Source organism: Prionailurus viverrinus, chromosome X (assembly GCF_022837055.1).
Source record: "Prionailurus viverrinus isolate Anna chromosome X, UM_Priviv_1.0, whole genome shotgun sequence".
In the NCBI taxonomy this organism is placed as follows: domain Eukaryota; kingdom Metazoa; phylum Chordata; class Mammalia; order Carnivora; family Felidae; genus Prionailurus; species Prionailurus viverrinus.
This window is the reverse complement of record NC_062579.1, coordinates 118246805-118263075: the sequence shown is the minus strand read 5'-3', so window position 1 is coordinate 118263075 and position 16271 is coordinate 118246805. Positions and strand designations below refer to the sequence as shown.

Genomic DNA, 16271 nt, shown 5'->3' with positions numbered 1-16271 from the left:
ACTTAAAAAAAAGAGAACAATCCCATTTACAATCACATCCCAAATAGTAAGATATCTAAGAACAAACCTACCCAAAGAGGTGAAAGGCATGTACTCTGAACACTATAAAACATTGATGCAAGAAATTGAAGATGAAGAAATGGAAAGACATTCTATTCCAATGGATTGGAAGAACAAATATTGTTAAAAGGTCTATATTAGCCAAAACAATCTACATATTTAATGCAGTCCCTATAAAATTACCAACAACATTTTCCACAGAACTAGAACAAACAATCCTAACATTTATATGGAACCACAAAGACACTGATAGCTAAAGCAATTTTGATAAAGAGAAGCAAAACAGGAGGTATCACAATTCCAGATTTAAAGTTATATTACAAAGCTGTAGTAATCAAAACAGTATGGTAATGGCACAGAAATAGACACATAGATTAATTCAGCAGAGTATAAGACCCAAAAGTAAACCCACAATGTTATGGTCAACTAATCAACAAAGGAGGCAAGAATATCGATTGGGAAAAAGTCTTTTCAACAAATGGTGTTGGGAAGACTGGACAGTACCATGCAAAAGAATGAAATTGAACATTTTGTTACACCATACAAAAAAAAAAACTCAAAATGGATTAAAGACCTAAATGTGAGACCTGAAATCATAAAAATTCTAGAAGAGACCTCAAGTAGTAATGTCTGAGACATGAACCATAGCAACATTTTTCTAGATATGTCTCCTGAGGCAAGGGAATAGTCCTGTACTATTGGCACAACATAGAAATAAAAATCTTTTGCACAGCAAATGAAACGACCAACAAAAGTAAAAGGCAACCTACTGAATGGGAGAAGGTATTTGCAAAGGACATATCCAAAAAGGGTTAAAAATAGAATTACCCTATGACCCAGCAATTGCACTACTAGGCATTTATCCAAAGGATACAAAAATACTGATTCAAAGGGGTACATGCACCCCAATGTTTATAGCAGAATTATCAGCAATAGCTAAATTATGGAAAGAGTCCAAATGTCTGTTGACTGATGAATGGATAAAGAAGATGTGGCATACATACACACACACACACACACACACACACACACACACACACAAAATGGAATATTAGTGATCAAAATAAATGTCATCTTGCCATTTGCAACAACATGGGTGGAACTAGGGTGTATTATGCTATGTGAAATAAGTTAAATACAAATACCATATGATTTTACTCATGAGCAATTCAAGATGCAAAAAAAGATGAAAATAGGGAAGGAAAGGGAAGGAAAAATAAAATACGATAAAAACAGAGGGAAGCAAACCATAAAAGACTGTTAACTATAGAAAACAAACTGAGGGTTGCTGGAGGGGAGATGGGTGGGGGATGGGATAAATTGGGTGATGGACATTAAGGACATCACTTGTTGGGATGAACACTGGGTATTATATGTAAGTGATGAATCACTAAATTCTCCTAAAATCAATACTACACCGTATGTTAACTAACTTGAATTTAAATAAAATCTTGGAAGGGAAAAAAAGGGTTAGTACCCAAAATATATAAACAACTGGCACAACTCAACACCAAACAAAACCCCAAATAATCCAATTAAAAAATGGGCTGAAGATATGAACAGACATTTCTCCAAAGAAGACATACAGATGGCTAAAAGACACATGAAAAGATGTTCATTATCACTTAAAATCAGGGAAATGCAAATCAAAACTACAATGACATGTTAGTTCATACCTGCTAGAATGGCTAAAATCAAAAACATAAGAAACAACAAGTATTGGTGAGGATGTGGAGTAAAAGGAATCCTACTGCACTGTTGGTCAGAATGCAAACTGATGCAGTCACTATGGAAAGCAGTATGGAAGTTCATCAAAAAGTTAAAAATACAACTATCCTATGATCCAGTAATCAATCACACTTCTGGATTTTCTCCCCAAAATGCAAAAAAATATATTTATTTGAAAGGAAACATGTTTATAGCAGCATTATTTACAATAGCCAAATTATGGAAGCAGCCCAAGTATCCATTGATAGGTGAATGGATAAGGAAGATGTGGTATATTTACACAATGGAATATTACTCAGCTATAAAACAGAATGAGGTCTTGCCATTTGCAATGACATCGATGGAGCTAGAGAGTATAAAGCTAAGCAAAATAAGTCAGGGACAAATAGCATATGATCTCATTCATATGTGTAATTTAAGAAACAAAACAAAGCAGTAAAGTGAAAGAGAGAGAGAGAGAGAGAGAGAGAGAGAGAGAGAGAGAAACAAAAAAACCAGGCTCTTAATTATAGAGAAGAAACTGATGACTACCTGAGGGGAGGGTGGGGGAGTAGGTTAAATAGGTGATGGAGATTAAGGAGTGCATTTGTCATGATAAACACTAGGTGATGTGTGGAATTGTGGAATTACTATATTGTATACCAGGATCTAATATAATACTCTATGTTAACTAAAGTAGAATTGAAATAAAATTTTAAAAATATTTATAGAGCACCTACTATATACCAGGTAGTGTTTTAGGTACTAGAGATACAGCATATATCTCTATATAAAATAAATAAATAAAACAATAAAACAAAGTCTCTGCTCCCACCAAACTTCCAGACTAGTGGAACGAAAGAAACAGTGACCAAATAAAAATACATTTTGTCCGTGCTATCTGACAAAATAATGCACAAAGAAAAATAATGCATGGTAAGAGAAAGGGGAATTACTGTTTATGTTGGTATGTTCAAGGAATGCTTCTTTGACATGAATACTTCTGAATAAGATCTGAATGCTGTGATTGACCCAGACATGAAAATATCTTATTTCATTTACCTAAAATTGTCTATATTTCAACTTGCTCTTAAATGATAATCTAATTGGCTATAGAATCCTTTGGCTTCTGTTATTGTTTTCACAAAGTCTTCTATCAGTGAAATTGTTGTTTCTTTGTAAGTAATATGCCTTTTCTATTTTGCTGTTTTTACGATCTTCTTTTTGGTATTCTTCAAATCCACTATGTGTTGGCTTGGGTCTTTTTTATTATATTGAGATTGCAACTCATTATGGTTCTCAAAGCTAGGGATGTATATATTTCAACAATTGTAAGAAACTGTCATCTATTAGTACTTTAAATATCATTTCTCCACATTTTCTCTATTATCTAACCTTATAATTTTATTAGATTATGCTGAATCTTTTCCTTTTATCCTCCTGTTACTATACTTCTCTTTCATGATTTTTTCATCATTTATTTGTCTGAAATGTGCACTGAACAATTTTTCTTCATATCCATTCTCCAGTTTACTAATCTCTCTTCATTGTTGTCTAATCATTTATATAATGTATCCATTGAGCTTTTATTTTCAATGACTATATTTCTTTTACAGATTATATATTTTATTTTTTAGTATTTATTTATCAGTGAGTGAGTGAGAGAGAGCACGTGCAAGTCAGCGAGGGTCAGAGAAAGGGGGAGAGAGAGAATGCCAAGCAGGCTCTGTGCCACCAGCACAGATCCCAATGTAGAGCTCAAAATCACTAACTGTGAGATCATGACCTGAGCCAAAACCAAGAGTCAGATGTTTAACCAACTGAGCCACCCAGGTATCCCTACAGATTATTTTATTTACTTAAAAAAATTTTTTAAACATTTATTTATTTTTGAGACAGAGAGAGAGCATGAACGGGGGAGGGTCAGAGAGAGAGGGAGACACAGAATCTGAAACAGGCTCCAGGCTCTGAGCTGTCAGCACAGAGCTAGATGCAGGGCTCGAACTCACGGACCGCGAGATCATGACCTGAGCTGAAGTCGGCCGCTTAACAGACTGAGCCACCCAGGTGCCCCACGATTATTTTAAATAAACCTTTTTTTAAATTTGTTTTTTCTTGCTCCTACCCCATAATGTCTGGATTTTATGTTCTTAATCCCTCTTTTGATGCCTTTATCATTTAAATTTTCAAAAATTTTTTTAAGTTTTTTTTTTTTTTTGAGAGAGAGAATGAGAGTGAGTGAGAGAACATGAGGCAGGGGAGGGGCAGAGAAAGAGAGGGAGAGAAAATCCCAAGCAGGCTCTGCACTGTCAGCACAGAGCCTGATGCGGGGCTCAGTCTCACAAACGGTGAGATTTTGACCTGAGCCTAAATCAAGAATCAGAGGCTTAACAGACTGAGCCACCCAGGTGCCCCCTTTATTATTTTAATTTAGTTCCTTTACAGTATCTATTTGATTGTTATATGAAGTTCTTTGAGGAGGTTTAATTCAGTTATATGTTTTATCAGCTGACTCTCACTCATGACCACTTCCTTATGTGTTCTGTGAGCTTATTTTCAGCAAGCATTTATTTGTGGTCATTCTTCCAGGGTGTTTTTGTTTGCTTTTGCAAGTCAATATAGAGGTATCCCCACATTGAGGCAAATTCCTATGTTAATTTCTCAGTTTGTAAACTCAAAACCAGGAAGATACTGTGTATTTAATCATCAATGCCATATAAGATTAGGCTTAAGGTTGCTAAATTTCAGTAGAAATGCTTCCCCTAAACCTCTCTAATTCAGAAACCATGCTTGGATAGACAAGTTTCCTTTTTTGAATTTTCATGTTGTGGACTGGTTTTGTCTACTTCATTTTATTTATCACCCTTTTGCTTAGTTGGAGCCATTCAGGGTCCTGGTTTTATGTGGGAGTCTAGTTCCAGCTTTTACTTGACACAGTACTAGTTTATACCTGTTGTCTTGGTGTAATTTTCGATAAAAACTTTTCTGGCTCTCAAAAGTATCTCAGTTTAGACAATATTTATATAATCTTCTAATCCTTAGTCAAGAATGTACTCGGTATGCTGGAGGAGGAGAAAAGCCAGACTGGCTAATTTGTAGAGGAAAGAATGGTTAGAGAAGAGCTCAGAGAAGAAGGGAAGATGAAGTGCTTTCTAGGTAAGGGAAGGATGTTGAAATTTATTTCAGATGTGATTAAAAGGCATTAAGGGATTTTAAGCCATAGGTTTTTAGGCAGCTCTGGCTGCTTCTTAATTTTACATAGTTATCTAAAAGTATCCCCCATGCCTTGTGTAGTTTAGTGGCCAAATATTTGGCGAGGTTTGCACTCAGATTTGGGGACTCACCATCTCAGTGGTTCTCTTGCTTCCAGGGCTTTCTCCTGAATTTTTAGCTTTTTGGCCAGTCTTGGACTCTATCCCCTGAGATATTAAGCCAACGCATTTCGCAATTTCTGTCAATCTTACAAACATTACTCAGAACAGTTTTGTCATCTGTCATTTAGTGGAAGACTTCCCTATGGTTTCAGCCTGCATTTTGTTTTAACAGAGTCCCAGAATCTTACTCATGTGTGTACAGTGTAATGGTCAGCCAAAATTTGGGGCAGAGTATATATGCAGATTTGGGATCCCATCCCTTCTGTCATTCTCTTGGTTCCAAGAGTACCACCCCTAAATTTCCATATTATCAGCTATCTTGAGCCAGTAAACCTGTGGTATCTGCCACAAGAATTCTAGTTTGGGGGGAACACCCATTGCTGCTGCCATCTTTCAAGAGTAAATTTTCTTCAAGTTTTTGTCTGCTTTCAGTTGTGCCCCATTGCTTTTCAATAGGTTCAGCCTCCTTCCCTGCCTCCTTCTCCCCCTATCTCTCTAATATATATGTTCAAATTTTATAATAGTTACAAGAAAGTATAACAAACAATTTGGTCTGCTATTAACAAAAGCTGAAACATTTATTGTTATTTTAAATTGTGTTTAGATTAAGAACAACTTTGAATCTTTTTTCATGTTTATTAGCAATTTTATCCATTTTATTATTTTTCGGTAATGTAATTTACCAATTTGTCTATTTGTCTATTTGTTTTGATCTTATTTATAGGTAAGAGTTGCTTATTTATTGAAGATAATAATATATGAACTCATCAGATGTTTTGTGAGACTCAAATGTGTTTTAAAATTTAAGGTTTTGCTTTTATGGTGGTTTTATATTGGCCTTTAATGTTCATATGGGATCATTTAATAGACAAGGCAAAGAGTTCGTTCTTATTAGAGATGCCAGTGCATAGAGAAAGAAACTCTTGCCTTTCCATAAGGCAAAGTCTTGTGGTCAGCTTGTATGATGTGCAGGGCAGTGTTGGCAGTCACCTTTCTAAGCAAAATATTGTCAGATGTATTATTTTCATACTTATGGATCACCATACATTATTTTTCAATCATGATCATTTGCCATACTTACCAGTAAGTACTGTAAATAGACTGCTGCTTCTGTGCATTGGAAGAAATCTTGCAAAGTGATTAATACTCGCTAAGGGCACTGTGGGTTGTCACCAGAACTATGTTCAAACATTGTCCTCTCTCTTTTTGTCCCTAGGAGTACACCATTGATGTATTTTTTCGACAGACATGGCATGATGAAAGACTTAAATTTGATGGACCCATGAAGATCCTTCCACTGAACAATCTCCTGGCTAGTAAGATCTGGACACCTGACACCTTCTTTCACAATGGCAAGAAATCAGTAGCCCATAACATGACCACACCTAACAAGCTGCTCAGACTGGTGGACAATGGAACGCTCCTCTACACAATGAGGTTAGAGAGTGGTGCCCCCCCATCTAAAGTATACTGGGGGTAGGACTGGGCTTGAAAGTAGCATGTTTTAAGCTATCCATCAAAGTCTATCAAGTTTACATATTATAAATGCACATATAGGTATATACTTAACATATTTGCAGGTATACACATTCACAGACATATATATTATAGATACACATATAAATGCAGTTGGACATATGAACATTCTCATATACAGATATATGTTCATGATATATAAATGTATGCATATTCAGAGACACGTGGATTAACACATAAGCATATACATTCAAGGACACTTAAATACACAAACTCATAGCCATATATACAGGCAGAACACTGTGACAGTCATAAGGGACTGTTTAATTGCAGCAACAAACTTCCCCTATGATGCAGAATTGTGAGAATCAAATGAGATAATGATGGATATTTTCTGAACCATACAATGTTATAGATAATATATACATAAAATTATAGCAACACATATTTTATCCCACATTGCCTGGGAATGCTGAGGAGTTTGATGTAAATGAGGTTTTCAAACAAGAATGTTTCTTTTAAATATCATTTATATACTTATACATATATATGTATATATACTTATACATATATATGTATATATACTTATATGTATATGTATGTATAAGCTTATACTTATATATATGTATATGTATATCCTTATATGTAATATATACTTATTACATATATATATACTTATATATACTTGTATGTATGAGCTCATACATATACATATAAGTATATATACATGTATATTTATAAGTATATATACACATATATGTATAAGTATATATATACACATATATACGTATATATATAAGTATGTATAAGTCCATATAATGTACATATACACATATATATGTATAATTTTGCGTTCAAAAAGAATGACTTTAAAAACATTTTCAGTTCCATAATCTTTGACCCAACACTAAAAAACTTTCTTGATTCTTGTTTTATGTTTTTGCTACCTCCTGTGCTATCAGTTGTTCTGTAGCTCCCTCCCACATTAATGAGTTTCAGTTTTAAGTAACTGAATTAACATTATTGAATGGAAAAATGTGATCCTTCAGTGCAGATTCTGTGGCTGTTTTTAAATTTGAGTATTTGTTATTTTGTACAATAAAACTGAAATAATACAGGCCTGGTAAACATGTAATGAATACACAAAGTATCCTTGCCCATATGCTAGTCCTTAGTTACTTCAAATTTGCTATTTATTGTTTCTCCTGAAAAAATTTGATAGCTAAGAATATAGGCAAAGAAGAATGGATAGCAAATGGATAATTAAGAGAAAAGTTGAATTAAAGAGGAGGAGCTGAGACACTAGAGGAGAGATGAGAATAGAAGCGAGAATGATGGAGAAAAGAAAGAAGGAAAGTGGATATAAAAGGGAAAAAGAAGGTGGAGAGAGGAAGGGAAGTATAATCCAGAAGAAAGGTCAATAAAATTAGCATATATATTTTATTGATCTCTTCCCATAGCTTATATATTTACATATATGTTGTATATATGTTTATATGTGTATGTTGCTCCTAGTTATTAGTATTAACATTCATTTTTGTACTATTAGAATGTAGTGAAGAAAATTGTTGGTATAAAGTGAAAGGAAGAGAGGAAGGACATTGTATACAGAGAAAACCAAGTAAGCAGTTATAGGAAATGAAATGGTTTCTTTCAACAAAAGCAAGATAATGAGGTGGTCAGTTTTTAATTTTATATATGGCACTCTAGTTACTGTGTAAAGGATGTATTTGAAGAGAACAAAACTGGAATTAGGGAAAATGGTTAGTAGATAGCTTAAATAGTCTAGGCAAATGGTAGTGAAATTCTAATTCAGAGCAGCTGATTAAGATGGAGAAGGAGAGGGGCGCCTGGGTGGCGCAGTCGGTTGAGCGTCCGACTTCAGCCAGGTCACGATCTCACCGTCCGTGAGTTCGAGCCCCGCGTCAGGCTCTGGGCTGATGGCTCAGAGCCTGGAGCCTGTTTCCGATTCTGTGTCTCCCTCTCTCTCTGCCCCTCCCCTGTTCATGCTCTGTCTCTCTCTGTCCCAAAAAAAAAAAAAAAAAAAAAAAAAAAGATGGAGAAGGAGAAATACACTGAGGAAATAGTAAAAATGGCCAATGTTAGAATGACAGGGGGGGCAGGAGTCAAGGTAGTAAATACCCAAATAACATGGGTGAATGATGGTGCTACAAAATAGGGCAGATCATATAAAACAGGAGAAATTTAGATAGGAAAATCTTTAAGGTTAATTTTGGGCAAGATAAGATTTAAAAGATTGTAGATTATCCAGGTACAAGGGTATAATAGTAGTTAGATATACAAATCTTAAGATTAAAAGACAGATACAAGCTAGAGATGTGAATTTTGGTATTGTCAGCATATTGGGACAACCATGTGAATGGATGTGCTCACTTTAGGAAAGTATGCAGAGTGAGAAAATCATACCAAGGATCAAATCATGTAGCATCATTATTATAGCAGAAGTGGAGAAAGAGGAACCTATGAAGGACCAAGAAGAAAAAGTAAGGAAGGTGTTAATAGAACTCCCAGTGTACAGTATCTTGAAATCTAAGTGTGACAGTCAGTACTGCTACTTTCAGTATTTCCAACTCAAGTCCTTCTGGGTACATGGTAGTATTTTACTTCCATATAGCCTTGCAGTTGGGCATGTATAGGTGACTTTGACTAACCAAATGTGACTGGAAATAACATGTGTCATTTCTGAGGGAGGTTGGGAAACTTTTAAGAGCAGTAAATAATTTTCCATGTTCCTCTCCCCTGGCCACAGTGAGTATCATTATGCCAGGTGGCCTTGACTCTATCATTCTGTGTCCCTTATTGAAGATGTTATAGAAGAAAATGCCCCTCCCCACAACCTGAGATAGACATGTAGTGTGAGTGAGAAATAAATCTCTGTTGTTTTAGGACACTCCAATTTTAGCATTTGTTGTTACTGCATGTTAATCTAACCTATTTTGACTGATATATCAAAGGAGTAAAGGGCTTCAAAAAAGAAGACAGTGATCAATAATAATAACATCAGTAACAGCTAAGTATAAACGTTAACATCAGTATAGTATTTATAATGTGCTATGGACAGTTCTTATCACTCCACTTTTATAAACTAATGACTTTGTAAGATAGGTACTATTATTTCCACTTTACAGTTGAGGAAATTGAGACAAGAGTGGGTAAGAAAAATTTTAGGATCACCTAGGGAGGAAATGGTTGATCCATCATTCATACTCTGGCAGTTTTGCTGCAAGTTCATCCTCTTTACTTTTATTTATACATTTTTACAACATTTTTGATTATTACAAAGAGATCAAGAATATAGAGAATTAAATGTATTAGGTCTGGCAACATAGAAGACATTGGCATTCTTCACATACACTGTTTCAATGTATTATTTAGTGTACTAGTGAGTTTTTAGGAGTTGGCATAGAAGTAGTGAAGATAGTAAATAAAGAAAATACTTTTTGGGAGCTTGTTTGAAAATGAAAGATACATTTGGGGCAAAATAAACAGTTGCTTTTTTAAATGTAGAGACTTGCACTTATTTGTGAGATAGCAGAAAGTGGACATCGGAAAGACAAAGACTGAAGATATGGTAGAAATGGGACATTTCATAGGACAGAGTAGAAATATGAACAGTTATAATGTATGAAGGAGAATTTGGAGAGAATAGAGCATAAGTGCAGAAATATAAGAGTGACATACTTGTAACAAAGTGCATAAAAGAGAAGGGTTTGAAGAAGAGATGAGAGTGTATACAATTGTGGAGAGAATGAAGCAGACTATATATTAACAGAGGAGGGGATTGTGGAATGAGGTAGTTGGAGAGATGGATGAGGATGATGAGATTTGGATGGGTAAAAATCCATAAGAAAATGAAGAGCAAGTGAGGGGCAGAAGAGGAAATCAACACATGGAGATTGAAGAGAAAGAATAGAGAATGAATGAAGAGAACAGGATAATGGAGAAAGTGAATAATAAAAGAAAATAGAATTGAATATAGGTTTGAGTTTTGGAGGCATGATAGAAAAAAAGAAGACAAGACAGGGAAAGATGGGAATGTTGAAATATGAAGAAGATAGAAATATGATGAAATATGAAGATTGAGGAGGGCAGCAGATGAAATAGACCAAAGGATTAGTCACCAGAAAATAAAGTTAGATGAATGGGAAGAAGATGACCATTAATTCATTCATCCCAGTCTGATCTGAACAAGAAAGTGGAGTTTGATAAAATAGGAATCTATGTGTAATGCCTGTGTGTTTATTCTGAAGTATAGAATAAAGGAAGTATAGCAGTTCAGAAGCATAAGGCCATTGGTTACCTTACATGTAAATGATTCACCTTGGACCCAGGAGGATGGGTCTGGAGGGAGACCTATGTTCAAAACTGAAAATAGTAAAGCTTGGCTCTATGGCTCCACAATTTATTCATCTAGTGACCTTTTGCAAGACACAAACTATCTGCTTTCTCATTCTGATGATAATGTAGCTGTTGCCTGTCTTGCAGACATATGAAAAGTGTAAATTAGATAAGGGTAAAAGAACACTTATAATTTTTCAGGAAGTGTTATTCTACATTATTATTATTTTGATCCCTGGAAATCTTATCCCAATTCTATGGAAAACTACAGAGGGTCAGCTTTAGAAAATCTCACCAAAGATTTCATAGTTATGTAACTAGGGCAGTTTAGAATGAAACCTTCATCTTGAGACCTCAGGACAACCATAAAAATGCAGGTCAAAGCACATTACCTGCTGCTTGCTTCATCAGCACACATACTAAAATTAAAACAGTACAGAGAATACAAACAGAGCCCAGATCAGGATGATACATACGTTTGTGAAGTATTTTCCATTTTTTAGACATATATATATAGGATATTTCATTTCTATTAATGACATTTATTGAGGCAGATATGGATAAACATGTTCATTGTATTGTTCTTTATACCTATTATGTGTAAATGTTGCATAATACATAATGCATTAAAAGCAAGTTCCACTGATTATCTGAGTAGGAGGGACAAGTACCTATTGAATTTAACTAGATTTATTCCCATTGACCTGAATCATGCATTCAACACATTTATGAGTACTTATTATGTTTAAGGCTTTGAGACATGTGCTGAGCTACAAAGATAAATAAGACACATCTCATGCTCATAATGACCTTACAGTTTAGTAATTAAAGCAGACATTGTGTACAGATAGCTACAAAATAATGTAAAAGCCCTTAAACCAAAGGAGGTGTGAAATGTGATAGAATCATAGGGTGAGGAATATCCAAAATCATGTGGAGGCATCAAGGAAAGTTGTAAAAAGGAGCCAATTAATCCTGTGTCTTGAATCTTGAAGGAGGTATAGGTAACTATCAAACAGGTGAGAGATGAGGTGAGCTATAGGAGGGTATTCCAGGCAAAGGCAATAGCATGCATAAAGATAGGTATTAATGAATTGACATCATGCATCAGAAAATCCATGTCTTTCTTTAGAACTTTCATTTATTTATTCTTCCAAAATTACTTCTAGGAGGCTTAATGAGACTCAAACAATATTCTGGGCACTAGGGATAAAGTGGTAAGCAAAAATAGATGAGGTCTCTGCCCTCATATAACTTACATTCTAGTGGGTGAAACAATTAAACCATAATGATAACAGAATAAGTGCTGTGATCAGGGAAGTACAGAATGCTATGGAAACATTTAGCAGGGACAATGAAGTGAGTCTGTGGGGAATATCTACAATGAATTTTAGAGGAAATCACTTTTAAACTGAGACTTAAAAGATATGTAGAAATAAATTAGACTAAAAGATAGGGAGGGAATGTTCCAGAGAGAGTATGGCTGGTATGAAGTCCAGGAGAATGAGGTGGGGGAAGTAGTAATGATACACTAAAGAAGTGAAAAGAAATTCAGTATGACTGGACCATAGAGTAATGTGCAGAGTATTGGAGTGGAGAGTATGAGCTACATTGGCATAAAAATAATAGGAGGCCATTAAAGAGTTTATGGCAAGGGAATGGCACAGATTTGCATTTTAGACACATCAGTCTGGGAACAATGGTGGAAGGTAGATGGGAAGAAGGCAAGGATGAAGATAAGCTAGACATATGAGCTATAATACTCTAACAATAATATTAATAACAACTATTTTGTGTTGAACACATACTATGTTCCACTTTATGTAAAATATCTGTAATATTCACAAAAACTGTTCAATATAGGCATTATTATCCCTATTGAACTGATCCAGTAAGTGAAGCTTGAAAAATAAAAATGACTTGCCCAAGATGATGCACTTATTAGGCAAATGCAGGTCTGCCTCAAGCTATTGCTTTTTGCACTAAAAAGGTTTTGAAGAAGAATATAGATATACAATATGTAGCATTGGTGGTATTTGGTACCTGATTGGAAGTTGGTGAGGGTCAGGATGTTGTATGAGTGCTACTAACGAGTAAAGAAGCCTCCCTGGATAATGAAAGTACTAAGGGTTAGAAAAAATAATAATCCAAGTATTAACATTCCTTTTGAATGTGGAGAAATAAATAAGTTTTTGGAAAATGGCAGTGATAAGGAGGGGTAGTGGTAAATATAGCCAAATAGCATACCTATTTGGAAGGATTTCTGCATAATAGATGAGGGATAATAATCTGGAAGTGATACAGAATATATTCATCCTGTACTTATAGGGAAGCATTATTGATTTTTTAAAAAAAATGGAGTAGCATAATCAGATGATTTGTGTTACAATTTGCTGAACTCAAAAATGTACAATAGTTTAAACATGATGGAAGTGTATTTCTTGTTCCTTAAATTCTAAATTCTAAATTCTAAATTCTAAAGCAGGTGTTCCTCATTGGCAAGTGGCTCATTCCTAAGTAGTGTTTCAGGGACCCAAGCTCCTTTCATCTGGTGTCTCTGCCATATTCAATACATGGTTTCCAAGACCACTGTGCTTCTCTGTATCAAGTAAGTAGAAGATGAAAAAGCATTCAGGACTGTATGTGGGTAGTGTTTAAAATCTGGGTCTTGAGTGGCATACTTATTTCTACTGATAGTTCTTTGGCTAGAGTGAGGTCGCATGGACATGCCTAACTGCAAGGGAGGCTGAGAAAAGCAACACTGATATATTCCCAAGTAAAAGTGAGAATGGATTTGGTGAATGGCTGAAGTTCTCTGCCAATTCCAGAGGGTTTTTTTTATTATTATTAAAATGTAAGGTTGCACTCTGGAGAATCAGTTGGAAGCAGGGATACCAGTTAGTTGACCATTTTGTAATCCAGGAAAGACTATTCAGGGATAAAGCAAAGGCAGCAAAAAGTAAGAGTGGAGAAGAAAGTAGAGGCTTTCAAAAGAACTTGGTGTCCAACTAGATATGGGGTAATGAGAAAGAAGGAATATTGAGAATGTCCCTTACATATTTTCTCTGGATACTGAGAAGATTGTGGTGCTATTATTTTATTTTTAAAAGCAATGTAGAAGAAGCAGCAGATATTTTATAGAGAGGAAAGTGTGTTTAGAGAATCTACACTTATTTAGGATTTTATATATGCCAGGTGATGTGTTAGGTGCTTCACACATATTTATCTCATTTCTCATGGCAGTGATTGTGCATTGTGCAATGTATGCAACATTGTGATTAAGAAGGTAGGTTCTGCATTAAGACTACTTCTGGTCCTTCATCTGTAAAATATAGTGAATCATAACAATGCCTGTCTCATAAGGCTACTGTGTGGAGTAAATACGATATAAGCCTTATGAATTGCTTGATACATCCTGGCACATGTCCACTTTGGAGGTTTTTATTTTCATAATCCCACTTTTTTGATTAGTAAACTGAACTGAGCCAAAGTCATACCACTAGTAAGTGGCAGAACTTGTACAGAAACCCAAGTCACTTTTAGGTTAAAGCAAACACTTTTCCCTTTACTACATCCCACCACTTCCTCTAAGAAGGGAACGTAGGGGATATAAAGTTTAAGTATAATGAGTCTGAGGTGGACATGACAAGCTGCAGTTGGAAATTCAGCTCTGAAGCTCAGAACTTTGACACAATGAAATTTTATAAAATTGAATACATTGCACAAAGTATATTTTTGTGTTAAGCTACACAGTAATAGTATCTCATATTTAGCTGAAAATTAAAGAAAATAAGAACTCACTTCTCCATAATGTATCATTGACAAGAAAGGAGCATTTTTTGAAGCAATTAAAAGAGGCTTACTGTCATATTCAGAGCTTCATTGCTTCCTTTATTCTTTGATTGTATGATTGGTTCAGTTTTGCTTATTTACTTGGGATGTTCCAAAGACAGATTATTTCAAAGATAAATTGTGAAAATGTTAACAGTAAAGCTAGTCTCTTCCTAGTTTAGATGCAAATAGCTTGCACAGGAGTCTTTATTATAGAGATTGCCTCTGAAATGGTCAGGAACCAGGGAGGGCATTTGGGTCACATTGTTAGCTGTATAGGATTTAATGTAATCAAATCAACTAGGCACTGATAGCTTTGTTTCACAGTTCTTTTTTGTAATGGATTTTGCTCTAGGGGATTCCACCTGTAGTTCCTCTTTCATTAAACTAGAAACTGAGTCACAGAACCCCAGTTAGTAAGCCTCACTCTAATGAACAGAAGTAAGAGCATAGAAGATGTAGAGTGACTCATTTTGGGCTCTGAGAAAGCTTACAATGAGGTGAGAAGCAAGTAATAGTACAAGTCCCCAGTTACACATACACAAAATTATGCTGTGTATTCTATATGGTGATATCAACCCCTACCCTTGAAGAGCTCATATCCTAGCAGGAAAGATAGGACACATCATTCACTGTACTATCAGGCATAATGGAATTTTCACAAAAAGCCAACAATGAAGTGCTGTGAACTAAAAAGTACAGGTTTCATTATGAATTGGAAGCATGGGTCCAGATATGAAAGGGCTTTATAGGAGAACTGGCATTGAGCTGGAAGGAAGAAAGGAAGAATGTATTCCCAAGTGGTCAGATTCAAGAGGAAAATCAGGGTCTTGAAATAACAAGAATTGCCTTTACTCTCAAAGGCAAGAAGCTGATCTCCAGACAGATTGAGTCTGTTTAAAAAACTCATTCTAACACAAGGGTGGGACTGATTCACAGATCACCAGAAGATTCTCTGTAGTTCTAAAGAACCAAGCCATTTTATTTTACTTTTTTATTTTATTTTATTTTATTTTATTTTATTTTATTTTATTTTATTTTATTTATTTTATTATTTTATTTTATTTTTTATTGCATTTCATTTCATTTTATTATTTGATTTTAGATGCTACTCCTAGATAGAGTGAAGACTGCATGTTATAGTGAAATAAACTTTAGAGTAGGAATTAAGACTCTGGGTAAGAGTCCCAACTTTGGCCCACATCAGCATGTAACCATAGACAAAGCATTTCTCCTCTGTGGGCCGCAGTTTCTTTTGGGAAACAGGGTTGAAAAGAATTACTCTGTCTTGCAGAAATATTTATTAAGTCAAGAATTTATTGCCTATCTCTTATGGGTCAACAACCATAGTAGGGCTAGGATTACTTACAATGATAGAGTCTCTTCTCTTAAGTTACTCACAGGCCTGTTCAGAAGACAGACACATAAACAGATCATGATAATTTTATGTGCTGTTAAAAATGA

At 35.0% G+C, this 16271-nt stretch overlaps 1 protein-coding gene and 1 pseudogene across 1 annotated transcript in view; both read left to right on the top strand.

Moving 5' to 3' along the window:
- The window catches only part of GABRA3 (gamma-aminobutyric acid type A receptor subunit alpha3), a 349260-nt gene that overhangs the window by 240698 nt on the left and 92291 nt on the right, over positions 1-16271 (top strand). The window contains exon 5 of the mRNA XM_047843032.1: positions 6358-6578. Within this exon, the coding sequence (XP_047698988.1) occupies positions 6358-6578 (221 nt within the window). The remainder of the gene's footprint in view (positions 1-6357; positions 6579-16271) is intronic.
- Positions 11376-11476, top strand: LOC125158011 (uncharacterized; annotated as a pseudogene).